Here is a 27,203-nt window from a genome sequence, read left to right on the forward strand (position 1 = left end):
CTCTGAGTGATCAAGCCACCATATGTGAATAGGAAAAAGAAGGCCACAGTCAATGATTTCCTGAGGCCACTGACAACATCCAGGCATGTCCCTCAAGTTGGAGCCTCTGAGACCTTTTCCACCATAGACACCCCATGGGATGTATGGTTTCTTTGCCCCAAGTCCAAAATTTCTCTAACATCCCCATGTTTTGTCTTAAAGATATACATGAATTTGCATTCTGACCCATGTATCTCCATTTATTTTAGTGTAATTTTTCTCCCAAGTCTTTTAGTAAAATTGTCCCTCCAGGAACAGGCTTGTTGACAGGCAACACAGGCTTGTACCAGCTTCACAGACCTTATCGGAGCAGTTTGGCCTTAATCTGTCTGACCCCAAATCCTGCTCTGCCAGGGATTCAGGAAAGCTAGAGCAAGTATTTGCCCAGTGCCCTCATGTGGCCACCTGGCTAAGGCAGCAGATCAGCCGGTCTGGCAGGACACCTGCTTCCAGCCCATCTCTCAGTATAGAAAGGCAGGCCTCAGAGTTGGTGCAGGCCCCCAAGGTTTTGGCTCGTACACCCCACTGCCCAGACACCAGCCCCTCTCAGAACTGATAGTGTGAGCAGTCATTAACCTCAAGTCGCTCTCATACAGCCCAAATCACCCCAGGGCACCCCTGTCCCAGAACTTCATGACCCTCTGGTCCAGAAGTCGCAAACTGGAGGTCCATGGGACTTGCTCACTTGATTCTCAGGGTGTTGTTTCTTCCCCCTTGAATTAGTTGCCAATATTTTATTTTATTTTTTATTTTTTATTTATTTTTTTTTTTTTCGGTACGCGGGCCTCTCACTGTTGTGGCTTCTCCCGTTGTGGAGCACAGGCTCCGGACACGCAGGCTCAGCGGCCATGGCTCACGGGCCCAGCCGCTTTGCGGCATGTGGGATCTTCCCGGACCAGGGCACGAACCCGTGTCCCCTGCATCGGCAGGCAGACTCTCAACCACTGCGCCACCAGGGAAGCCCAGTTGCCAATATTTTAAAATTCAACTATCAGAAGATAAAAAGGGGGACAAAAGTCAGATCTCTCTCTTCTCCTGAAAAAAACAAAACAAAGCAAAACTGAAGATCTGGCAACCCTGGCCCTGCTCCCACCATGGCCCACACTGTAGTTGCCCCTCCAGAGAGCATATGCTCTGCTCTTTACTGCAGTCCCCACCACTCCCTATCGCATCACAGCACCAGTCCCAGCCCCCTTCACTCTTTTCCATGCGCACCTGGCCCCGAGAAGGGAACCTGAAGCCCAAAGATATTAAATGACCCACCCTTGTTCAAAGAACCAGTTAGTTCAAATTGAACTATGTGGCAACTTGCTTTAAATTTCACAGAGGCCACCTGTTTTTGAGAAACATCATCACGTTTCTACCCCAGCTTTTCTCAAGGGAGGGAAGGGAGCTAGGAAAAGAGAGAGAATATTATCCTTGCTTAGCCTAAAAAAGCACATTTAAAATATCTGATATCTTCCTAATCAGACTCCAGGAAGCTCATGGACTCTTGGCCGATACGGATCAGAGAAGAAGGCCTTGAAGGGGCAGAAAACCAGGCCCCTCAGAGCACCCGCCCAGACGGAAAGCTCCCTTACGGCTGCAGGTAAGGACTGGGATCCTCACGTTCCTGCATTTGGGGGGACATTTTCCCAAACGCCCACTCCCCCAAACATTCCAACTGCTCTGCCTTTATCAGGGAGCAACGGTAGGTCATTTAGGAACCTGAAAACAGACAGACAGGACGGCAGGGCCCGGTTTGCGACTGAAACTACCCTTTGCTGGCAGGGACAATCACCTAATCGGCCACCCAGAGACACTCACGGGCCAGAGCTGGGCTCGGCTACACGCCCTATTTGTTTTCGGGAAACCGTTGGTGCCGGTTAAGTCAGATTAATAAATACCTTTAGGGTTTCCTCTGACAACATTCCCCAGAGAGGGGCACTTTGAGCTTTTAGGTCACTGCAAGAATCATTAACAACCTCACCCCACCCCCACCCCGCCAGCTCAACAACTGCTGACCGGACAATGAGCCTCAGAGAGGCTGTTTGCTGGTGTCATTAACAGAGCAAGACAGACAAAACCGCCCTAGGCCCCGCCTTAGCAACGCCAAGTGCCCTGGCCAGAGGGGGCCTCCCTGACCACCCTCCGTCTCCAAGGCCGCATCACACTGCGTCAGCCTCTATCACATTTCCCTTTCATCGGTGCCCTAGAAAACATCACCTCCTGACGTGAGTGGATTTGTTTGCTTGTGTATTTCGGTTTCCCTACGAGAGAGATTAAGATTAGGAAAGCAGGGCCTCGTCTGAATTGCTTGTGGCCTTATCCCCTCACATCTCAGACACGGCCAGCCACTTAGTAGGTGCTCAGTAAATCCATTTGTTGCATGAATGGACAGGCACAGAGTCAGGGCTGCCCACCTGCCCTCTCGGCCGCACAGCTGGCCTGGCAAGGTGTCAACCAAAACCCAAGGCCACAAAACAAACCAAGGGGACCACACCTGCAGCGTCCTCAGCACAGCAAGCTCAGCACACAGCAGGACTTCCCAAAATCGGGGGTTTGGACTTCCCTGGTGGCGCAGTGCTTAAGAATCCGCCTGCCAGTGCAGGGGACATGGGTTTGATCCCTGGTCCGGGAGGATCCTACATGCCATGGAGCAACTAAGCCCATGTGCCACAACTACTGGGCCTGTGCTCTAGAGCCCATGAGCCATAACTACTGAGCCCATGCACCACAACTACCGAAGCCCACGCACCCTAGAGCCCGCCCGCTGCAACTACTAAGCCCACACGCCGCAACTACTGAGCCCACGTGCTGCAACTACTAAAGCCCACACGCATAAAGCCCGTGCTCCACAATGAGAGAAGCCACTGCAGTGAGAAGCCCACACACTGCAACAAAGAGTAGCCCCACTCGCCACAACTAGAGAAAGCCCGCATGCAGCAATGAAGAGCCAACGCAGTCAAAAAAAAAAAAAAACCACAAACAAACAAAATAGGGGGCCTCTCTCGAGCTGCACTGGCCGCTGAGGCCCACTGTGCAGCAGACCTGACAACTCCCATGTCCAGACTTCTCTGAGGACAGGGACACGGTCAGTCGTTTCAAAAGGTGGAATGTTACCGTATTTTCCCCAGTCTGCTCCAGGAACAGCCTCCCTTCCACCCTGTTACAGAAGTAGCTGGAGAAGAGGTTCCCAGACACTTGGCCACCCCAGGACTTGCATCCTCTGCTAGTCCATGAGCAACAAAACCAACACAGGCACATCACTGTTGTTCCTGACCCAGGGGCAGTGGGTTGCTTATATTATTCTTCTAGGCCTTTGCAGTATTTCACAATAAAAATGCATGAAAGTAATCCACGCCCTTTGTTAAAAGAACATTCAAACACTGAAAGGATAAAGTGACAAGAAGGAGTCATGTCTACCCATCCAACCCTGGTCTTGCTCCCAAGAGCCCACTCTAACGGCTTTTCCTTCGCCCCTTTTGGAAAAAGTCTATGCATACACAAAAGCATATGCACGTATTTTTTTTTTTCAATTATTATTTATTTATTTATTTATGGCTGTGTTGGGTCTTCGTTTCTGTGCGAGGGCTTTCTCTAGTTGTGGCAAGTGGGGGCCACTCCTCATCGCGGTGCGCGGGCCTCTCACTATCGCGGCCTCTCTTGTTGCGGAGCACAGGCTCCAGACGCGCAGGCTCAGTAATTGTGGCTCCCGGGGCCAGCTGCTCCGTGGCATGTGGGATCTTCCCAGACCAGGACTCGAACCCGTGTGCCCTGCATTGGCAGGCGGACTCTCAACCGCTGCGCCACCAGGGAAGCCCTATGCACGTATTTTTTAAACACATACGCAGGGCATGCTGTCCTGCATCTCTCTTTCCCCCATTTCATACCTCAGAGATCTTTCCTAACGAACAAATACAGACCGATTCAGAAATGAATTTACTCCTAGTTCATGGTGAGAAACCCTCCTCTTGTCTTTACTGAGTGCTCGGGTGAGCGGCCCATATGGAACAGCAGATCACACTATTCATACATGTATGTGACCACCAGAGTCTTGTGGCTCTTTTACCAATCCACCTGGTTTGGTGTATTTGTTTTTCCCAACAGCCTCCAATCAGCCTCAGGGCTCCCTAAGGCCTCCAACAGTGAAGCAGACCTACTGGGAACACCCATTATCCATATCCTGCCAGGTTTCCAGGTTCCAGGTCCCAGTAAACACTCCACATGTCTTTCTGAGACTCCAGGAAGCATCTGTCTCACTTAGCCGGGCAGCAGACATACTGCCTGCCTCCATACCCAGTGCAGAAGGCAGCGTGGGGCTGGCAAGAGTCACCCCTAGAACTCTGAAGAAGAAGTCTGAACTCTTTGTAAACAAGAGGAAGCTGCCACATCATCTTGCATTGCATTGAAGGGTGTGGGGAGGGCTTAGCGCTGCCTACAGGTAAGGCCTCTGTGAGTTCTACGATTGATAAGTAACTATGTTACCATCAGAGAATAATAATGAGTGCCCCAAGAGCCCAGAGCTGTACTGGGCCCCTCTCATTAAAGGTGGACACTGGCAATTAAAAGGCTCCTATTCCCTCCTTTCTGCCTTCCTTTTCTTTCTTTCTTTCTTTCTTATTTTTTTTTAACTTTTTATTTTTTCAAATCTAATTTTTTTAACTGAAGTATAGCTGATTTACAATGTTGTGTTGCCTTTCTTTTCTTTATACATTCAACAAATATTTAGCAAGCAGTGATTCTACATCAAGCATAGTGCTACGCAGTAGAGAAAACAGGTCCCGAAGAAAGCAGGGAAAACAAACAGGAATCAGATAACTGGACTTCCCCCATCGCCCTTCTATCCCGAACACACAGACAGGCTGTGTAAAATACTTCTCTTTGACACGACCAAGCTCTAGGCGAGACAGGGCCCGCTCCAGGTGCCAGAAATGAGGAGGAAACTCAAAGCTAAAACCAAGGGCTGAGAGAGGAAGCTGGGCAGGCCTGGGAGTTTAGGAAAGAGATGGACAGAGGCCTCAGGAGAGTCCGGGCTCCCAGCCAAGGCGGTAGAGCCAGCAGACACCTACTTCAGAAGGTTCTCCGCTCCCGTTCTCATCCGCACGGCTTTCAGGATCTGCTGGTTCAAGGCAGCCCTCTGATTCTGCAGTTTGCTCCGGCCAGTCTGTGCGAGGGGATTGCAACCCTGAGGGAAAACAAGAGATGCCCCTTCAGAGGTCAGCCACTCTAAAAATGATGACAAACGTCTAATACAACAGAAGATGTTTTAAAAACTCATTTTTTTCTGAAAGTAAAAGTAATATATTTTCCAACATGGAAAATATATAAAATATGAAAAATATAAAAAAGGAAAAGTCAGTCCTAATAACACAACTCCAAAACAGCCACTGTGACTGGTTTCTTTCCTGCCCACCTGTTTTACGATATATGCATACTGTTACTTTCCACATCAGTGGCTGTGTAGGGAGTTCCCCAGACCAGCCCCATGTCTGGAGTTTCACAGGACTCAGCATACAGTTGCACTCACAGCTAAGATTCATGACAGCAGTTTGGTAAAGATACATAGCTGGATCATAGGGAAGAAGAGGGAGAGTCTGGAGGAATCCATGTGCAGGCTTCCTTATGCTTTCTCTGTCCTATGAGGGGTCACACAAAGCACGCTCTTCCCCCAGCAACAAATGCAGCAACGTGCATGCAGTGTCACTGCCCAGGTTGGCCCATTAGAAAATCAAATTCACGGTTTTTATTAGGGGCTGATCACAAAGCCACCTTCTGCCTAGCACGTACCAAAATTCCAGGCTGCCGAAAGGAAAGCAGGTGTTCACTGCAAACCACATGGTTTTCGCCATTAGATTAGACACAGCGGGCCAACTCCATCACTTAGGGGATGAAAGGAACACTCCAAGAGCCAGGCTCCCAGAGACTAGGCAGGGGCCAACCTTGCAAGCAGATCTTCCTAAGGAAAGCAGCCTCAGGTCTGCCATGTTAACCCTTTTCTGCACAGGGGCACACATAGGCTATCATGTTTACTCACTTAATACTCTATCATGAAAATTTCCTTTGTTATGAAGTGCTCCTCCAAACCATGATTTTAATAATTGCATAATGTTGCTTTTTTTTTAGGATTTACCATTTCCTTATGGTCGGACAGTTAGATTGTTTCCAAGTATCTGCTATTATCTATAATTATTTGATGCATATTTGTAAGCACGAATCTTTGTAAACCTCATGTTTTTCCTTTAAGGTATATTTCTAGGACTGAGTTACAGGGCGTCTAACCTCTTTAAGCCCCCTCCTCCCCCTAAGCACCAGCCCAATTATCCTCCAGCAAAGAAAGGTACTATTTCTTGTCCCTTCTCCCCGACAGCATTAGGCAACCATGAATCTATTGATAATTTGTCTGTACAGACTTGCTTATTCTGGACATTTCACTTACGTGGAATCATACAGAATACAGTCTTTTGTGATGGGCTCCTTTCACTCAGCATAATGTTTTCAAGGTTCTTCCGGGTGTAGCACATATCAGTGCTTCAGTCCTTTTTGTCCCTAACACTCCAATTAATATGAACAGTCATTTATCCATTCATCCGTTGATGGACATTTGAGGGTGTTTTCACTTTTTGGCTCTTATGAATAGGGCTGCTTATTTGTGTGTAAGTTTTTACGTGGATGTATGTTTTCCTTTCTTCTCTTGGCTATAGATCTAGGAGTGGAACTACTGTGTCATATGGTTAGTTCTACGTTAAACCATTTGAGGTCAAACTATTTCCCAAAGAGGCTATAATATTTTACATTCCCACCAACAGTAGATGAGGGTTCCAATTTATCCCTATCCTCATTAATACTTGTTATTGTCTTTATTAGAGCCAACCTAGGATGGGTGCTATCTCACTGTGGTTTTGATTTGCATTTCCCTGATGGTTAACGATGTTAAATATCTTTTCTTGTCCTTATTGGCCATTTATGTATCTTTGGAGAAAGATCAATTCAGATTCCTTGCCCAATTTTTTTTTTTTTTTTTTTTTTTTTGCCACATCACAGGGCACGCGAGATCTTAGTTCCCCAACCAGGGATCGAAACCTCGCCCCTGAAGTGGAAGCACAGTCTTAACCACTGGACCGCCAGGGAATTCCCTCCTTGCCCTTTTTTTTTTTTTTTTTTTTTTTTTTTGCGGTATGCGGGCCTCTCACTGTTGTGGCCTCTCCCATTGCGGAGCACAGGCTCCGGACGGGCAGGCTCAGTGGCCATGGCTCACGGGCCCAGCCGCTCCGTGGCATGTGGGATCTTCCCGGACCAGGGCACGAACTCGTGTCTCCTGCATTGGCAGGTGGACTCTCAACCACTAGGCCACCAGGGAAGCCCCCTCCTTGCCCATTTTTAAACTGGGTTATTTTTTACTGTTGAGTTGAAAGTATTATTTTCAATCTTTGCCAAATTGATATGCAAAAAACAGGTATCCCATGCTCCCAATGTGCAAGGATTATTAGTGAAGATAAACATTTTTTTCATATATTATTGATCACTTGAATTGCTTTTTCAGTGAATTGTCTGTGTTCTCTGTCCATTATTTCCTGGCGTATTTAGATTACAATCAATGTTTCATTGTGAAAAGTTTAAAATCAGAAAAAGAGTTTCCTTTTTTTTTTTTTTTTTAGCTGTGCGGCTTGCGGGATCTTATTCCCCACCAGGGACTGAAACTGGGCCACCACAGCAAAAGCGCCAAGTCCTAACCACTGGACCGCCAGGGAATTCCCATCCTTTCTGTTTTTTTTCTTCCAACTGTGTTAGTCTCTTTTTATTCTTTTGGTAATTTCTTCCAGAGTTAACTACTTCCATTTGTAGGTGATGAAACGTGTAAGAAATCCACTTCAAATGTTGGCACTGCTATGAGCATGGTCTTTCCCTTTACTTCAACTGAATTGCTGTTGATTCTTGTTTATATTCCAAGTCCCGGAAGTGGTTTTCACTGTGGAAGTTATCTGAAGATGGTCTTATGCTTTCTAGTAGTGGTCTACAACCAGGTTCTAGCTTTTCCAGGAAGGCTACACAGGACGGATTTAGATATTACATATTAAACTAAGAGGCATTCTCTCAATTGAGTTTAAATGCATTTTATTTTTAGACAACCTACATGACTTTTTTTTTCCTCAAAAACAATGCCTCCGCTCCAAACAAATCAACATCAAAACGAAGAGCTCAAGATGACATCAGTCCCATTTGTCTAAGTCCTGGTGTTGTGTGGATGAAAAGCAGCAGCCAGCTAGTTATGATGAGCAGGTAATAGATCCAAACAGCCAAATTTGTTGACATTTTTCCATTTCTAGACCATCCTTAAAGAAAATCATATATGGAGTCGCACTATCCTCATGGTAGGTCAGCAGAGCAGCCATGCTATCTGGATTCATGTTTTCACCAATAAAGAACTGATCGTTTTTGAAATTAGCAAGGATGTGCTTGATTTGTTCTGCAGTCCCTGTCATAAAAGGTTTTACTCTTTCTGGTCTCTGTTCTTCAAGCTTCCCTTTGATTGACTTCATGTAATCTTTGATGTATTTCTTGTAGGCTTCTTTTGTGAAGCTGGTTTCCTGCAAGTGATGGTTCATGACAATAACCACACCAGTGATTACTGTACAGTCGGTACCTTCGCCCTCGGGGCCTTCAGCAGAGGCATTCCCACCAATGAACGAGTCATCAATATTACCCTCTGTCCTACTGACCATATTCCCCTCCACCTCCAGACACAGCCTGTCCGCGACCTCCCGGATCTTGTAGATGTCAGAGAATATCTCATCATGGCTGGTGAGGTCCCGGTAGATGATCATCATGGAGGGAGACATCGGTGGTACTAGCTTAGTAGGAGCCCGGAGCTCAGAGCGAGCGTGGTGCAGCCGGAGCGGCGCTCGGGGGGAAGGGGGAGCAGGTGGAAAAGCTTATTTTTTTTTTTTAATTAAAGTAGAATTGATTTACAGTATTGTGTTAGTTTCAGGTGTACAGCAAAGTGATTCAAAAAATTTCCTTTAACCTAATAGTGTTTTTCCCACCCCAGCAGGTAGAAGCCCAGGGATCTGAGGGAACGCTCCATTCCTTTCTGAAGCTTATCTTTCGGTTCCGCCCTGACAGGCTTGTGGTCACACCCTGGGAGTGGCTGGTGGGCAGTATTTGGTGAGGGGACGGCCCTTCTCTCTGCGTCACTGCCTTGGTCACTGCCATCACAGCTCCACACACACCTAGCCTCCCACACCTCTGCCCAAGTTACATCCATGGCCTTCACCCCAAGGAAGAAGAAATGGGTTCTCTGCAGCCCCAACCTTCTCAGGGATTCCCATATCAGTAGCCTTTAGACTAGAGGGTCAGAAATAAGTTACATCTCTCCTTCCACAAAGATTTTTCACTCTCCCATCCCAGCAGGTGGCCACCCACCTGTCCCCCATGCAGCCGTCCAAATTCAAATTACACAGATATTCAGAATCTGAATTGGGACAGTCTTAAAATTAACATTTTTCAAACCATTAAATGATCCCTGATTTAAAATAAAAATCAGAAAACGAATTCTCTCTTTTCAGATCTAAGATTAAAATGTCTTTAATATTAAGATAACTTAATAGTAAAGGGCTAAAATAATTGCCAGTCTCTTTCCTTTCCACATCCTAAAATTACTATGAAGGGATGGCTCAATCTGACTTAAAATTACATGGTTCACCAAGGCTGTGTTCTATTTTACAGAGAAGGCTTAATAACTAATTCCTTTACATACATTCCCAGAGCTAAGATTAAGCACCCATTCCAGCTCACGGATAAGGACTTTTTCCTGCTCCCATACTTCACCCAACTTCTGGCTGGCCTGGAATCACTACACCCTAACCAGCCCACAGATGTAGGGTCAAGTTTCCAGATAAGACATAGGAATGCTTAGGATTAGATTTGACTGAGTAATTGGAACCCAAACGACATTACTTCTTACTGACAGGTAGGAATGCCAGACCTGTTGGAAACAGCAGAAATGCCCACAGGGCTGTTTGGAAACTTCCCAGAGCCCTGAGAGATGAATCTGGGCGAGACTGTCCAAAAGACCCCCTGGCATCACCAGCGGCTGCTAGCTGTCCACTGGCCCCTGCCAGGGGTTCTCTGCTAGTGGGGACCCACAGTCCTCAGCCATACCTTAGCTCTTAATTGGTTCACAACAGGATGTAGAGCTTCTCCAAACTGAACTGAGGGTTTGTGCCCAGGACTGAGGCAGCACCTGTCAGGCCTGCCTGGCCTGGGAAGTGGGGAGGGACTGTGGGGGACAAATGAACTGTCCTTGCCTCTAGGGTCACTGTCCGCAAGTCTTACAGTGAAGTTGAGAGTCTGTCTACTACACAGAGTCTGTCAGTTACCTGACCAGCCTAAGGCTTGGGCATTGGCGTCAGTCTCAATACGTGGAAGGATGGTCCGACTGTCAACACCCAAGAAAAGCAAGTACTGAGTAAAGCTCAGCTTCCTCACTAGCTTAGTGGGGTCTCCCACGTTGTCAGTCAGCCCACATGGACTCTGGTATGGCATCTCGGACCCCACAGTTCTGAGGCTTGGAGGGTAAGTGAGCTACTCAAGATGCTAGAGGCAGTAAGGGTGGGAGGAGGACTCAAGCCCACGTCCTTCCTTCCCGCCACTCTGAGATGAGCCTGAGCAGCAGGAATGTGTGGGAATGCGGGGACCAGCTCGCCCGCCAACCCCCGGACACCCCTTCCGTGCTTCCTGGCTGAGGGCTGCCCGGCTCAGTGCATATCTTTTGGCCACAGTGACCCACGTCCCACTTTCCCACCTCACAGCCCACAGCGGTCAGGGGTTGTAAATCCATGCTCGCACACCTCCTTTCCAAGGGGAAGGACATCTGATTCATGCCTGGCTAGCTGGAAAACCAAAGGCCCCAGCCCTGAGTTTGATTCAGGGTGAGCACCTGACATAGGACAACAGAGCCCATCAGGAGGGGGCTTCATTTTTCCCCATCAGCCTTGAACCTAGGAGGATGTGAGACTGGGCAGCTGCAGCCACGTTACCACTGTTGGGGGAGTGTCTCCCCCCAGGTGAAGCCAACCTAGGGGGAGCAGAGCTGAGAAACTGAGTTTTGGCGGCAGCATTTGAGCCCTAGATCAAGCCAGGCCTGAAGCCATTCCTCTGGGCTTCTCAGTGACAGGAGCCAAATGCATTCCCTTTCTTGCCTGAGCTATTTTTTAAAAATGGAGGCATAATTTACACATAATGAAATACATGGCTTTTTTTTTTTTTTTTTTTTTTTTTTTTTTTGTGATACGCGGGCCTCTCACTGTTGTGGCCTCTCCCGTTGCGGAGCACAGGCTCCGGACGCGCAGGCTCAGCAGCCATGGCTCACGGGCCCAGCTGCTCCGCGGCATGTGGGATCCTCCCGGAGCGGGGCACGAACCCGCGTCCCCTGCATCGGCAGGCGGACGCTCAACCACTGCGCCACCAGGGAAGCCCAATACATAGCTTTCTAAGTACATAGTTCAATGAGTTTGGATAAATGTGTATACCTAGGTAACCACTATTCCAGTCAGAATATAGACCATTCTCATTACCCCCCAAGGCAACCAAGACTCTGATTTCTATCACCGTAGACTTTTGCCTGTTCTAGAATGTCATATAAATGGAATCATAGGGCATGTATGCTTTTGTGTCTGGCTTATTTTGCTCAGTAGTATGCTTTGAGATTCACCCATGTTGTTTTACTTACCCGTGGTTTGCTCCTTTTAATTGCTGAGTAGAATTCCATTGTAGGAATGTACCATGGTGTGTTTATCTGCCTAAACCACTGGGGATTCGATCTTCTGGTAACCACAACTAAGAAAGTCCTAAGTAGAATAAGTTCACCCAGAGTGAAAACTCTATTTGTTAATACACACGCACATGCCTTTAGGATATAGTTAAGTTGTTCAGCTGGGAAACAAGTATTTAAGAGCAGCACCTAGGCAAAAACCAGAGTCAGTGGATTTGGAAGAAAGGAAAGGCTACTTGACCTACAACATGCAGAGACTGACAGTGAAAAGGCAGATAGGCCAGGCCACTGGGAAGGCAGACACAGGGTACGGAGCAGTCTTTCCTCCCCAGCAGGGGGTGGGGGGGGCCTGCTCTAGGCAGTGCCTGGCGCTTGGCTCCCCTCCACCCCAAGAACCAGTGAGGGCCTTTGTTCCACACAGCCAAAGTTAAAGCCCACACACGTAGATGTGTCTCCAGCAAACTGAGGGCACAGTGTGAACTTGGAGTCTCTAGGTCAGGAGGAAGACTGAGTGAGGGTGACCACGCAGGGTCCCCTGGCCAGTGACCCTCACGCAGGGCACGGAAGAGTGGGGTGCTTTTTGCTGCCTCTCCAACACAAAGATATTTTCTCTGCCTTCCTTCCTAGTCATGCAACCCCTCCCTCAACCACCAAGCTCTGGAAAACAGAATTGTTTGTTTATGAGTTAGCCAGAAGCTGTCAACCAGAAAGCACAGAAATAGCATGCAATACCGTGCAATACACAAAAATACATCTAATTTAACTTTTCACCATGCTGGAGATTCAGGGCAGTTTGGATGAACAGAATCTACCTTTTCTATGTCCATAAAAATTAAAACATGAATTTGGCACTTGTAAAGAGGTCTCCTGCCCTTCCAGGATCTCTGCCAGGTGCCTCCCTCTGGCGTCCCCATCCATTCACATGGGGGTAGGGGGCCACAATATGAACAGGCTCCCTTCAGTCACTTCTACAAATCTTTACAGACACCTACCGTGTGTGTACAAAGTGTGTGCCACTCTACAAAGATTTACAGTCACCAAAATTTCTAAGTGACAAATGTATTTGCAGACCCAACTGATGACCTGTTTATTTCAACTGGTAGGATGTACTCACCACTAGTGTACAGTCATTGGTGGGGGTGAGATGGTATGTGTGTGTGATTTTGTACACTTCTGTTATTACCCTTTTTTACAACAATTTATGTTACTTTTCTAAGACAATAATATTGGAGAAAAAGAAACTACTTCTGAAGTTGTAGATTTGGATCACCTGCCTTTTTCTCCTCTTAGAGTCCAATCGAAACAGGCTTTTCTAAGGCATATGGCCCTAGCGAACTCCGTGGGTCTGACCAGCAAGGCCAGAAGGACCTGCATCTCTCCCTGTTTCTGGTGCTACAGGCGGGAGACCTTGCCCCCAGCAGGCACCCCTTGCTGCCAGCTCTGCCAGACACTCAGTCTGGCTGAGCTGCACCTGCGGTTCCGCTGTCCTCTGTGGCCACCTCCAATACAGCCTTTGTGTCACAAGACTGTAGTACCTGAGCCAAAGGAGGAAGTGGTGATCAGGCTAAAGCCAATGCCCTGTATCATCAGGTGGTGTCTTGGAATCCATCCAAATAGCCCCAGGAAGCAAGGGACATTTACAGTGTTACAGCTCATCATGCTGACTCTCCTCTGAGTCACCTGAAAATTCTGTTTCTGCCAGGGGAACCCCTCCTGGCCAGGATCCCTCAATGTGAGGAGGAGTTTGTCCACCACGCCCTCTGGGCTGCTGGTGTGCACCAGTGCAGCTGGACAGACCCTCACCAAGGCCATGATCAGCCTGGATCCAGCCTGGCCTGTAGGGTCTGGCTCAGACCATGGTGGGGTAGCAGGTGGGGAAGAGGCAGCGGCACAAACTTTTACACCCTTCCTCCTCCCTCCCCCACCCCCACCTGGAGAAACATCATCACTACCCAATAGAAATGGGGCAGGAACTTCCCTGGTGGCGCAGTGCTTAAGAATCCGCCTGCCAATGCAGGGGACACGGGTTCGAGCCCTGCTCCGGGAAGATCCCACATGCCGCGGAACAACTAAGCCCATGCGCCACAACTACTGCGCCCGTGCTCTAGAGCCCGCGAGCCACAACTACTGAGCCTGAGAGCCACAACTACTGAAGCCCATGCGCCTAGAGCCCGTGCTCCGCAACAAGAGAAGCCACCACAGTGAGAAGCCCGTGTGCCACAACGAAGACCCAACGCGGCCAAAAATAAATAGATTCTCAAAAAAAAAAAAAAAAGATGGACTGGATGAGCCCCCATGACCCACCCTGTGCTCCTCAGACTCAGCCCAGCATGTCTCTCCACATGTGCTTATATAAGATGCACACGTGTGTCCAACATGAAATTACACCCCACTAAGATGAATGGTGCATAAGAGGAGCCTCTGTGTTAAAAAAAAAAAAAAAGAAAAATTCTCTTCCTTCCTTCTCTGCTGGAGCCTTGAGGAAATCCAGAGTAAACAGGGACCACGAACCAGGACACAGTGAACCTTGGGGCCCTGTCCAGCCTGGAGGCTTCTGTGAACAAGAAACAACTTCTCCTCCAGCTCTTGGGTAAAAACAATGGAGCTAAATTCATTTCGGGCCATTAGTGCTCCCAGAGGATGGCGAGGCAGAGATAAGGTCCCACAATGCTGCACTTTGTACCGAAGGTCTTCTTCCCCTTACTGCTAAGGTCTTTCATTTTGACCCTTTCAACAGCTTTTCTCTAGTTTTTTTCCAGCTAGCTTTCTCTTGGCCAAGAATAGGTTTTCCTGTGGGTTTCAGGACTATAGCCCCCAGAGAGCCCTGGAGATGGGACCCGCTCTCAGGATGTAGTGTCTTGGAAATGTGTATTCCTCTGCATTAACTATAGGCCCGAACACACATTCTTCCAAGACTTTCATTAGGATAAGCATAAAAATCTGTCTGGGAAAAAGAAACTCCATTTCCACGGGTCATTATTTTAAGAAAATAATTTAGTATTTAATTATTCTTATAGAACTGTACCTCTATTTAAACATAGTAGTGTCAAGGAAGAAAAAAAAAAGTGAGAAGCCAGAGAAGAGAGAAACATATTGTGATAGACCAGAAAGTATTCTGTATTTTTTGTTTGTTTTTAATTCAGAGAGCCCCCTGCCCCAAGCTGCTCACCCAGGAGGCCAGGGTCTGTACTGGTGTCCATGCCTGACCTGCGGCCAAACTGAGTCTGTGTCCTCGGGCTCTGTACAGCCATGTCCTGCACAACCCCAAGAAGACCCTGACTTGTCAGGGGGCCCTCTCTGCCAAAGACCGCCTCACACGTTCAGGGTCCAACACCAGCAGGCAATAGGAACCTCCTCATTCTAAACAAACCTGCCTTCTTCTCTCTCCTCTACCCCCACCCCCCCAGCAACTATTTTCTCTGCCCTTCTCCCACCTGTACGCCACCACACTGACTTGAAAGATTTTTCTTTGATGTGGACCATTTTTAAAGACTTAATATTTTATTGAATTTGTTACAATATTGCTTCTGTTTTATGTTTTTTGGTTTTTCGGCCGCGAGGCATGTGGGATCTTAGCTCCCCGACCAGGGATCGAACCCGCACCCCCTGCTTTGGAAGGTGAAGTCTTAACCACTGGATCACCAGGAAAGTCCCCACCACACTGACTTTTGCCCCCAATTCTCCACCTACTCATTTACCAACAACCCCCTAAAGGACTAAACCCAGTATTTTCCAGGGCTCTTCTGACTTGTCAACCTCATCTCTCCACTAAAAAGATCTCTTCTCTCAGCTGCCTTGACACTGTCACCCTCTGGGCTTGTTTACCATCTCTCTGCCTGTCCCTTAAATGGAGGCATTATTCTCTTCTGCCTTGGGTCCTTTTTCACAATATCCCACTGCCTCCCACACTGGTGTCCCCCAAAGCTGCATCTCCAGCCAGGGGGCGCTCGTGGCTGCCGGGTTCATGGAGTGGACTCCCCACTGGGACCACCTTTCAGATGTCGCTGAGGGGCCTCAAGTCCACCACCTCTACCTCAGCCTCCTGGTGGCCCCATCTCAGTGAGGCGCCTGAGCATCCCCCCAGACACCAAAGGGCAGACATTTTGGACTCCCATCAGCAGAACTTCCCCACCATATTTGGTCCATTCGTTCTTCCCATCCCTGTTGACTGCCTTTGCTCAGGCCCTCATCACTGCACCCTCCCCACTGGGATCCCTGCCTCCAGTCTGGACCCCTGGTTTGAGTTAGGGGTGCAAGCTGTTGGAAAGGATGGGTGGTGAGGCCGTGTTTACCTAGGACTTTACATAACTGACTGAAAAGTCATCAGTAGATCGTATCGGAGTAGGACAGAGACAATGAGGATTAACCTTCCACACTCCTCCCCTGTCTGGCTCCACCACTGCCTCTTCCCCATCGCGCACCTACTGATCACTCAGCTTTCCAAGTGGTCTTTCTGTGACACAAATCTCACACGTCTGGTCCTGCACGAAGCACTTTGATAGATCTCCAGGTTCCCTTCCCATGCATCCAGGATGCGTGACTCCTGAACTAGCCTAGTTCCCATTTACACCTCCACACCCCCAAGGGTTCACTCACACACGCTCACAATCCTGTGCCTTCACCCATGCTATTCCCTCTACCCGAAGTGTTCATCCTCCCCTCCTTCACCTGTATAACATCTACCTCTCATTCAAGGAGCATTGGTTTTAGGACAAACTGGCTCAGATCACACATCAGGGAAAGTTCCATGTTGACACCTTTTATTAACTTTGTACTAGGAACGCTCTTTGGACTTCTATGACGTAGCACAATGATCATTACAAGGTCTCGTTTTCCAAAGAGATGTTTCTAATTGCAAACCAGTGATTCATCTTATTTTGCACCCATGATTCTCTTTATCTACCACCGGAGAAACCGCACCTGAAAAAACACTCAGCTTTGCATCCTTTCACAGCTCCCTTGCCTTCCACTCAGTCCTATGCACATCCTCCCCTGGAAAACCTGTTTTGGAAGACAAGGGAACATAACCCTGGCAGGTGTCCACCACCTTTTCTGCCCCTTCCTCTGTTGTTTCCCCCAGATGCTGCTATAGGTCCAGACCTCCACCTGTTCAGAGGACAATCTGGGGAAGAAATGAAGTCCCAGAAAGATGCAGCAACTTGCTGGAGTCTACACTGCAATTTTGTGGGGGAGGCAGTCAGGGTTTGAGGCCGTAGGGCTGAGATCTAGGGATTCCCAGGCCTGGCCTCCTTCTGCAATTCCATGGCCTGTGATGCTCTGTTCCCAATGCCACACATAATTAGAAGTTATAATCCTATAATTCCATGATGACATCTTTTAACTTAAATACACCTTAAAACTATTCCTTTTTTTTTTAATGCTAAAAGCAATTTAACCAAAAGGAATTTTTCCAACTCTGTCCTCACCTGTTTCCAGATTCTCCTCCTGTCCATCCTCTAGGGCCACTGCTCCTCACCAGAGAGCAAAAGCCCAAAGGCAGCGTCATGGGAGAAGGAGAAAGACGCCAAGAGCATTCACTGACTGGATAATTAGGCGTGGAACAATTAAGAATTGACTGTTCTGTGGGAAACAGTTTCACTGCCCTGTTTATAATTTCGTCCTCTGCCTTCGGTCATAGAAGTTCTAAGAGAACAATTTCTCAACCCACCTAGTCAAACATGGCCAAGAGCCAAAGGCTATTTTTAGACTCATAGGGACAAGGAAGAAGGATGGAAGGTGTCCCCGTGCCTCCGGGCTCAAAAGCATCTTTGTAGCCCAGGCCTTGCAACCTACGGACATCCCAGCAACCCCGCTCCGTGGATTGGGGCCACTTTTGACGGGCTGAGCTGCGAACCTTCAGGGCGGGAGGCCACGGTATGTGCCAAGCTCCCGCGGAGCCCGCACCTCCCGCAGGTCTACCCAACAATCGGATAAATCCGCTTTAGCGAAAAGTAGTGAGGGGGTGAAACCGCTGCCCTCACGTCTGCAGCGCGCACGCCCTCCTGGGCAACTAGGGGCAGAGAAGGCCAGGGGGCGACGCCCGAGGTCCCCTCCCATCCTCGAAAAAGTCGAAGAGGCAAACACTGGAAGCATTCTGGAGGCAAAGGGGGAACGCCATCCCTTCTGAGGGGCTCCTATTTCCACGCGCCCCGGCCAAGCGCTCGGGTGGAAGCCGGGCTTGGGTCCCCACGCGCCGCAACGCCGAGGGCGCCAGCGCACTGGGAACCGGTCCCTTCCCCAGGGCCGCGGGACGGCCGGCGGGGGCGACCCCGAGCACCCCTCCTGGCCCTGTCCTCCGCCGGCACCTGCGCGGGGCGGCCCAACACCACTCCCCAGCCCCGTAAGTCACCTGCTCTCGGCCGCCAGGTGCACCGCCGCCGCACCCTCCACTCCGACCCTCCGCCGGGCGCGCCCCAGACCAGTGCGCCCCCTCCCCCTCCAGGCCTGGTCGACCCCAGCCGCGCGCCCTGCAGCCCCCTCCACAGCCTGGGGGGAAAGAAGTCTGGAGCTCGCAGAATCCCAGCCCGCCCGAAGCCGCCCACCTTCCGAAAGTAGCCGTCGCCCTCCTTCTCCAGCGGCTGGGGGGCCGCGGGCAGCAGAGCGTCCGTCATGCTGGCAGCGCGGGAGCACAGGACAGACTGAAGCTCATCTGCGAGCTGGCCCGAGAGGGCGCCTGGCCCCGCCCCCGCCCCGCCCGGCCCCGCCTGAGCGACCGCCCCTCCAGCCCCGCCTGAGGCCCGGCCGGGAACCCTGGAGACCAAGCCGGGCCCGCCGAGACCACGCCCCTGGTCCCGCCCCGGCTCCGGATTGGCCGAGCGCAGCCGTGCCCCAGGCGAGGCTGGCGGAGGGGAGAGCAAAGAGCCCCTCGGCTGTTCGCTCACCCTCTCCCAGCCTCAGGGGCTTAATCGGGGAGTGGCTGCAGCCTTAGCCCGGGAGCGCAGGGGCGGGCCGGTGGTCTCCGCTGCCGCAGCGAGGCCCGGGTTGGGGATCCAGCTCCTCGTCTGGAACCATGGGGGTAAATGCAGCGAGTGGGTGAAGCTACGGCTCCTGCGCGCACGACGCGGGGACAGTGACCATACCCGACGCCACGTCGAGGGCGCGGCGGGAGCGCTGGGCCCTGGGCCGAGCAGTCAGGAACAGCTTCCCGCCAAAAGGGATCCCGGGGCAGAGTCCGGGAGGCTGAGGGAGAGTTGGCGGCGCCACCGAGGGCCTTGGCGGGTGACTCAAACCTGTTGGCACAGTGATCAACCCCCTGTCCCCCAACCCGCTCTGCAGAAACCAGGTGGATCCACTGGGAGGTCACAGATGGCGAGGGGAGAGGGGTCCACCCAAGGAGGGATCCCCAGAAAGGGTTTCGTGCCCAAGAGACTCGACAGATATCCTTGAGCACGTTTCTTAACCACCACTTCGAACCTCAGATTTCTCAACTGCAAAATGGGTCCGGATCACCCTCTCTTGACCTGGTCCAAGGTATTACAACCAAAGTGGTGTATAAGCGCTTAGCTGCGCAGTAGGGACGCGAATAGCTTAGGAGCGAAAGGGGGACTCTTGGGGACAGGGGTCGCACCGCTCTCTCTCCCAGCTCCCCTGATCGGTGGACTGCGCGGGTAGAACTAGCAGACAGGGTGCCGGGACTGGGCTGCCGGAGCCGGAAGCCCCCCAGCGGCCACGCCCCTCCTGGCCAGCGTCCTGCAGTTCCTACCCCCTCCCCCAACTAAGGGACACCTTTGCGCAGTTACTGCTGCATTTGGCCGTCGCGGTAGGTGCCACAGGTAGAACACAATACAATCTGCTTTCAAAACAAGCCAAGCGTTTCCTTTTCTTCTTAAAAAAAAAAAAAAAGAAAGAGAAAGAAAAAAGTATGTGCGTTAGGGGATGTTCAAGAATTTAACATAAATGGTAGCAACAGCCAAGTAAATGTTAAAAAAAAAAAAAAAAAAACAACTCATCATCACTGCCGGCTCCAAGACGCAGCACAAGAAAAGTCGTTCTCTGAAAGGACTAAGAAAGAACCTGAAGAATCTTAAGCAGCTGGGACAGGTGTTTGGGAAACTGTGGCAAATGCAGAAACTTCCCTTCTCTCTTAGGGTCAGAAATGAGTATCAAGCTAATTTCAGCATTGTCGGTCACCCTGGAATTAATGCATGGCCCTGAAAACGTACACTCCCCACCCCCAGCTGGGACTTGAAAACAACCGCTTCCGTTTTGGGTATCCAGGGGTGGCGGGTCACTATTACATTTGTAATACTACTGCTGCTACTACTACTAATAAAGTTATCAATAATAGAACCTCTATTCTAGCCAGAGAGTTTGTAGATATTATGTTTCACGAAACTTCTGCAAATAAGAGAAATGAATAATCTCCATTTAACAGGTGAGAAGACCGAGGCTCAGAGGAGTGAAGTGGTTAAGGGCACACTAGCCATTAGTGGCTGAGATCGGTGTTTAGTTCAGGGCTGCTGACTCCAGTCATTCCCTACCATTCTCAGATTTTTGTCATCTCCTTCTACTACCTTAAAGCTCCAATCACCTTTACAGTTTGTCACATATACGTGTCACTTGTACTATTATCGACTTAATAGTCTTCTTTAAAATTGTTCACTTTAAAACACTCTCTTCTGTCATACAATAGTTAAAAAAATATAGTTTGTATAATAAATACTATATCTAGTGCAATAACCCACAATTTTATTAGAACTGAAAATCCTAATCAGACCTGACTAGTTTTCAGAAATAAATAAATAAATAAAGATAAATAAATAAAATAAAATTACTCATTTTAACAAACTTTATTTTAAAACACAACTATGTCATAACAATAAGCAGAAAACCAGTGCTACTTTGACCTATGCGGACATACACATAAAAGTGAATATAGTGAAAACCAAAATCTGTTATTTAATCTAGCCCAACACCTTTGCCTTCTTGAGTTGCTTCTTTTATTAAAAAGGAAGAAGAGCAAGAAAAGGAAGCCTGCTGTTAAGGACACACCAGCGCACCCTGATACTAGCTTCAGAGGAAAAGAAGCACTTCTCTGTGCGTCCCAACAGGCATCTCCTGGCCCTGTGAACCATCTGTGTGTCACTCCTTGAGGCTGTGCAGGACCAGACATCTCTAGACATTCTCATGGCTCCTTGCAGGGGGCTCACAGGCCTGAGCCCATATCTCTGATCCTGCTGAGATCAGGAAATGAGAGCTGCTGCAGCTGACCCAGCAGGAGAGTAACATCTAACCTCCTATTTGTCAACCCAGTTGGTGGTGTGTGTCACAAGAACTGTCAGTGAGCCCCCTGTGCTCCTAACAAAAGAGTCGGGGTGGGAATTTCTGAGATAGGCAAAGGTTAAAAATCTCAACTGCAAACAACTATTTTGTGAAGTCCCTGTTTTACCATCTGGCTGGGGCCAGCAGTTGACTGTCCAGGTACTCAGTTTCTTTAAGTAAAATGTAAGTCACACCTCCTAAGACCTGCTTGTTGAAAAAAGGAGCACTGGCTTCTCTAGGGGCAGCCTGATGTACATCCTCTCTTGGAGAATCTGATGAAATTTGCCAAATTAAAAGCAGAAATCACAAGTTAACCCTTAAGTGAGTGAAATGCATTATGAATTATAGACCCAATTTTGCAATTTTTATGAAAAAAAAATCTTAGAAATTGAAGCCATATGGTGCCATGAAGCACTGACTTGAGAAAACCACACTAGATTTGGCAAGCTCTGCCACTAAGTCACCTTGGCCAGATCCTTCTACCCCTTGTGACCTCAGTTTCCCCAGCTCTGAAATATGGTCTTAAATACATAGCAGTCATTTACTGCATACTTTATGACAGGAGCTGTGCTTTGCATTTTGCATACATGATCTCAGTTGATCCACAACTCTATGAAGTGGATACTTTTTCATCCCCATTTTAAAGAGGAAGAAGCTGAGGCTCAGAGGTCACCAGTCTGCTAAGTTAGATTGCCTGATGCAACACCATGCACTATGCTACTCTACACTGTCCCTTGCGATTTAAAAGGAAAGATATATTGTCATATTTGGAAGAAGTGATTATGGATTAAAAATGAATGAGTGGGGCTTCCCTGGTGGTGCAGTGGTTGAGAGTCCGCCTGCCGATGCAGGGGGCGCGGGTTCGTGCCCTGATCCGGGAAGATCCCACATGCCGCGGAGCGGCTGGGCCCGTGAGCCATGGACGCTGAGCCTGCGTGTCTGGAGCCTGTGCTCCGTGACGGGGAGGCCACAACAGTGAGAGGCCTGCGTACCTCAAAAAAAAAAAATAAATAAATGAGTGGGACTTCCCTGGTGGTGCAGTGGTTAAGAATCCTCCTGCCAATGCACAGGACATGGGTTCGAGTGCTGGTCCAGGAAGATCCCACATGCCGCAGAGTAACTAAGCCCATGCACCACAACTACTGAGCCTGCGCTCTAGAGCCTGCGAGCCACAACTACTGAGCCCACGCACCACAACTACTGAAGCCTGCATGCCTAGAGCCCATGCTCCGCAACAAGAGAAGCCACTGCAATGAGAAGCCCGTGCACTGCAATGAAGAGTAGCCCCCGCTCGCCGCAACTAGAGAAAGCCTGCGCGCAGCAATGAAGACCCAACGCAGCCAAAATAAATAAATAAATAAATTTATAATAAATAAATAAATAAATGAGTGACAGAATGGCAAAAAAATACCAAGTATTGGTGAGAATGTCAAGCAACCAGAATCTCATACATTGCTTGTGGGAGTGTAGATTGGTACTACCACTTTGGAAAACTGGCATTTTCTACTGAAGAGGGACATATGCATAACTTATGATCCAGCAATTCCAAATCTAGGTAGATATCCAACAGAAATGCATACATCTGTTCTCCATAAAGCATGTACAAGAATGTTCACAGTTGCACTTTTCAAAATAGCCCCTAACTGGAAACTACTCTAATGCCCATCAACTGTAGAATGGATAAGAATTTGTGGCATATTCACATAATGAAAACGAACACATTACTATTACAAGCAACAAATATGTTGTGAGCAAAATATTTTGCTCACAAAAATATTCTTGAGCCAAAGAAGCCAGAAAAAATACTGTATGATTCCATTTTACATAAAGTACAAAACAGACAAAATTAGTCTATTCTGGGAGTATTGCTTCTGGGTTCTGGAAATTTTCTATTTCTTGACCTGCTTGTTGTTACACGGATGTGTTCACTTTGTGAAAATGCACAGAACTGTGTGCATATATTGTATTTCAGTAAGAAAACTCAACAGAATAAAAATGAGTGACATTGATTCCTAAGCATATAGAGCAAGTTTCTTTGTATGTCATGAGTGACCATCCCACTGCCAGCATGATGTGTGGACCATAGGAACAAATTACTCCCTACCCAGATGATTCAGCCCATTTTCCTATTGGGCAGTTTCCTGAGATTTGTGCTTTCTTGCCTGTCTGAATAAAAAAGGAAGGGTGTGTGGTGTTTAAGCTTCTACAGTTTTGCATAAAAACACATTGTTGAGAGAGTGGTATGGACATATATACACTACTAAATGTAAAATAGATAGCTAGTGGGAAGCAGCCGCATAGCACAGGGAGATCAGCTCGGTGCTTTGTGTCCACCTAGAGGGGTGGGATAGGGAGGGTGGGAGGCAGATGCAAGAGGGAGGAGATATGGGGATTTATGTATACGTATAGCTGATTCACTTTGTTAGCAGAAACTAACACACCAGTGTAAAGCAATTATACTCCAATAAAGATGTAAAACACACACACACACAAAAAAAACACATTGTTTAGGGGTTTCTGCCGTCAAGAATCAGGAGTATTGGGTAATTAGTGACCAGGGTTGCAGATGAAGCATCCAGTCGTTCCTTCTGAAGATCTGGAGTCAGAAAGGTTTGTAATTCCTGTTTTTATTTTGTTTTGTTTTTTAAATATTTATTTATTTATTTTGGCTGTGCCAGGTCTGCGTGGCAGCACGTGGGAACTTCGTGGCAGCATGCGGCTCTTAGTTGCTGCATGCGGACACTTAGTTGTGGCATGGGGACTCATAGTTGTGGCATGCATGCAGGATCTGGTTCCTCGACCAGGGTTCAAACCCGGGCCCCCACCCCGCCCCCACTGGGAGTGCAGAGTCTTATCCACTGGACCACCAGTGGGTTCCTCGACCAGGGATCGAATCTGTGCCCCCTGCCTTGGGACCTCAGAGTCTTTTTTTTTTTTTTTTTAAGATTTATTTATTTATTTTTGGCTGCATCGAGTCTTAGTCGCAGCACGTGGGATCTTCACTGAGGCATGTGGGATCTTTCGTTGCGGTGCCCAGGCTTCTCTCTAGTTGTGGCATGGGGTTTTCTCTCTCTCTAGTTGTGGTTCGTGGGCTCAGTAGCTGCCCCAGGGCATGTGGGATCTTAGTTCCCCGACCAGGGATCGAACCCGCATCATCTGCATTGGAAGGCGGATGGATTCTTTACCACTGAACCACCAGGGAAGTCCCTAAAATAATTCTTTTTGTTAAAGTCATGTACCGTGACTTATTTAATTAGTTCTTCATTCTTTTCTTCAAATTATTTATTGAGTGCTTACTACATTCCAAGCACTGTTCCAAGCTCTGAGGATACAGCAAAGGAAGAAAGAAAAACTGGCTCAAATCTTCTTAGAGCTTACGTTCCAAGGGGAGCTTACATTCCGTTCCATTGGGAGAGAAAGACAATAGACATATAAGTAGGTAAATCAAATTATATAGGGTGACAAATGTTGTGGAAAATATATAGTAGGGTAGGGGGTGATAGGGGTTGGTTTTTAAAATAGGGTCAGAAAAGTTTTCACTGAGTAAGTAACCTTTGAGCAGAGACCTGAAGCAAGTGAGGCAATGAATCATGCTTGTAGTATTCCAAGCAGTGGGAACAGAGAATGCAAAGGCCTTGAGTCCAGAGTGTGCTTGGAGTGCTCAAGCAACAATCCCAATACCAGAGATTCTGATTCAGGAGGCCTGGGGGACGGGTAGGAGGGACATTTTAGCAACATACTAGTGAGTCTCACTCACACAGACTTCTGACCCTCATTTTGCAGACCCGGGCTTCGTTTCTCTCTTCAGTAAGAAGGAGGTTTGCGGTGGGATAACAGCACCCTATTGGACAGATGTTTGTTGCTTTAGCTTCAGTAAGGGAGCCCTCAGCATCCCTCACCCCACCTCACAGCAGCCTTTTGCTTGTCCGCTTGCATTTTCTTTCTCCTTTCTCGTTTTCTTCGTTCTCTTTTCAAATTTCTTTCCTTTTTTATTTTTCTCTTTATTCCTGTTTTCCTCTGCCCCCACCACGCCCCCCCCTTTCCTTCTCCTTTTCTTTTAATCTCTTCTTCCTTTATTTTCCTCCTTGACCAAGTGTTGTCCCAAGCTACCGTCACCGTGGGCATCAGGATTCCCCTGTCTGAATCCTTTCAGAGGTCTGGAAGGGGACTCCACTTACGTCAACCTAAGGGTGACATACACAGAGTGCGTGTGTCTATCTGGGAGTACAGGCAAGTTCCCGCAGATGGCAGGGGTAGGACTGAGGGGAGCAGGGTCTGCCGGCAGGGGAAGTCGGGGAAGGGCACGGACCGGGTTGGGGAGGGGTGTGGGGTGGGCAGACTTCGTGGAGAACCACCCCTGCAGCTCGACAGCGGAGTGCCTTCCACCTTCTCCCAGGCGCCTCCTCCTGACCGGCACATGGGAGAGCTAGGATGGGATGTCGTGGCAGCCAAAGCCTCCGAGACAACTCCTGCCGGGGTCCGCCTCCCACAGGACGGTTTTGAGAGCCACCCGGCGCAGATCCGAGAGAAGTTTACCGGGCCGGGTGTGCACTCTCCGCCACCTGCGCTTAGAACTTCGCTGCGGTTCGCGGAGATTAAAGCGCGGAAGGCATTTTGCCCATTGAGGCCTCCGTAGCGCGGGGACGAGGCCCGGAAGGGAGCAGGATGGCGGCGCTGGATAGAGACAGCGACGAGGACTTGGTCAGCTATGGGACGGGCCTGGAGCTGCTGGAAGAAGGTGCGGGCTAGATTCGTAGCCGGGGCCTGTGGAAAACAGGCCGGGGGTCCAGGATTCGGGGCAAAAACGCACAACCCTGTGCCAAACCTTGTCTGGCACCGGGGGAAAGGCTCGCCTGCTACGGGCTCTGGGAACAGCGACCGGAGAGGCGTACGCTGTGCTTGCGGGGTGCTCACGTTTTGCAGGGACGGATGGGAGGCCCGGAGGGATGGGAAGAAGAAAGATGACAAACAGGCTCGTGTGAGAGCGGGGGTAGGGGAAGAGCGGTGGTCAGGCAATGTTTTTCCTAGGAGAGGACGTTTGAGCTCAGCCTTGAAACAGAGAAAGGAAGCAACCGTACGAAGATTTGGGGGAAGAGCATTTCAGGCGAGGCGAACAGCAAGTGCAAAGGCTCTGAAGTCGGAGCCAGTCTGGCAAATTGAGGGACAGGCAGGACTGATGTGGGTGGAGCAGACAGCACCTGGGGGAGGCTGGTAGAAGATGATGTCAGAGGGGGAGGCGGGGGTTGAGTCTTAGTTGGTATGGTCAGGGAGTTTGGATTTTAATACTAAGTGTAAAAGAGTCATGGGGGAGGGGGTTACACAAAGGAGGGATGTATATTTTTCAGATTGTTCTGTCCTCGATTTTGAGGGTAGGTGGGTTGGGGGTGGGCAGGAGTGAAGCAGGGAGATTAGCAAAAAGAGGCCAGGCGATGATGGTGGCGGTGGTTAAGTAGTGGTGAGTTGAGATGTGCTTTGAAAGCAGAGCTGACCCGACTCGCTGGTGGAATGTGGGGGTGAGTGCAAGATGAAGCAAGATTCTCCCCTGTGTTTCTGGTCTGATCCACTTAATGACTTGATTTGTTTCGTAAAGTATGTATTGGATGGCTAGTAAGGTCTGATGGCAGTGCTAGCCCTGGGGGAAAGAAGTTTGGTGGGCTAGGAGTTACTTGCAGACTCTCCTTTTTTCCTACCCTGACCACATCGTGTCAGGTTGGTTGTCCTTCTGAGATGTTGCCACTGATTACCCTCTTATTCCCTACAAACAGTTCTAATCATTAGAAACTTCTGCCAGATGCTGGCCCTGTTCCTACTGTCTGCTTACAGAAGACAGAGGAATGCTAGTCTCCTGAAAGCTTCTTATATGTTTAAAGACACCCCTTGCAGTTCCTCTAAGACATCTCTGTACCACACTCAGTTTTCTAATAAATTAAGCTTAAAGTCCCCTCAACCCTAATTTGTCGGAGCTTTCTTCAAGCATGGGACCAGAGTGTGGGTAGACTGGGGCCGTTATTAGTATGTCCTTCATTTTAGACTGTATTTCTTCACCACAGTCTAAGCTCACATTAGCCTTATTAACAAACGCATCATCCCATAGTCTCAAGGAATTGGTTGACAAAGATTCTTATTTTGAGGGGTTTCAAATCTAGTTGAG

The 27,203-nt window shown here is 48.9% G+C and overlaps 4 protein-coding genes across 4 annotated transcripts in view; 2 read left to right on the plus strand and 2 right to left on the minus strand.

The window, feature by feature from the left end:
- RHPN2 (rhophilin Rho GTPase binding protein 2) overlaps window positions 1–18,411 on the minus strand; it is a 59,720-nt gene extending 41,309 nt beyond the window's left edge. Inside the window, exons 1-2 of the mRNA XM_082605815.1 lie at window positions 18,334–18,411; window positions 5,091–5,206 (exon numbers count right to left, since the gene is read on the minus strand). Coding sequence (XP_082461941.1) covers window positions 5,091–5,206; window positions 18,334–18,402 — 185 coding nt within the window. The 5' untranslated portion in view covers window positions 18,403–18,411. The remainder of the gene's footprint in view (window positions 1–5,090; window positions 5,207–18,333) is intronic.
- Window positions 1–27,203, plus strand: part of FAAP24 (FA core complex associated protein 24) — a 238,959-nt gene that overhangs the window by 44,552 nt on the left and 167,204 nt on the right. The window lies entirely within an intron of this gene.
- LOC309794870 (translationally-controlled tumor protein-like) lies at window positions 7,808–8,873 on the minus strand. Its single transcript, XM_082606762.1, has one exon. It carries the CDS (start codon window positions 8,856–8,858, stop codon window positions 8,286–8,288), a length of 573 nt encoding a protein of 190 aa, XP_082462888.1. The 5' UTR covers window positions 8,859–8,873; the 3' UTR covers window positions 7,808–8,285.
- The window catches only part of GPATCH1 (G-patch domain containing 1), a 46,191-nt gene continuing 44,466 nt past the window's right edge, over window positions 25,479–27,203 (plus strand). The window contains exon 1 of the mRNA XM_082607939.1: window positions 25,479–25,790. Within this exon, the coding sequence (XP_082464065.1) occupies window positions 25,718–25,790 (73 nt within the window). The 5' untranslated portion in view covers window positions 25,479–25,717. The remainder of the gene's footprint in view (window positions 25,791–27,203) is intronic.

The sequence above is a fragment of the Mesoplodon mirus genome (genome assembly GCF_964341445.2).
Source record: "Mesoplodon mirus genome assembly, chromosome: 19".
NCBI lineage: Eukaryota > Metazoa > Chordata > Mammalia > Artiodactyla > Ziphiidae > Mesoplodon > Mesoplodon mirus.

What these genes read in the sequence shown, in the direction of transcription:
- LOC309794870 (XM_082606762.1), bottom strand. Translation starts at nt 8,858, where the DNA reads ATGTCTCCCTCCATGATGATCATCTACCGGGACCTCACCAGCCATGAT.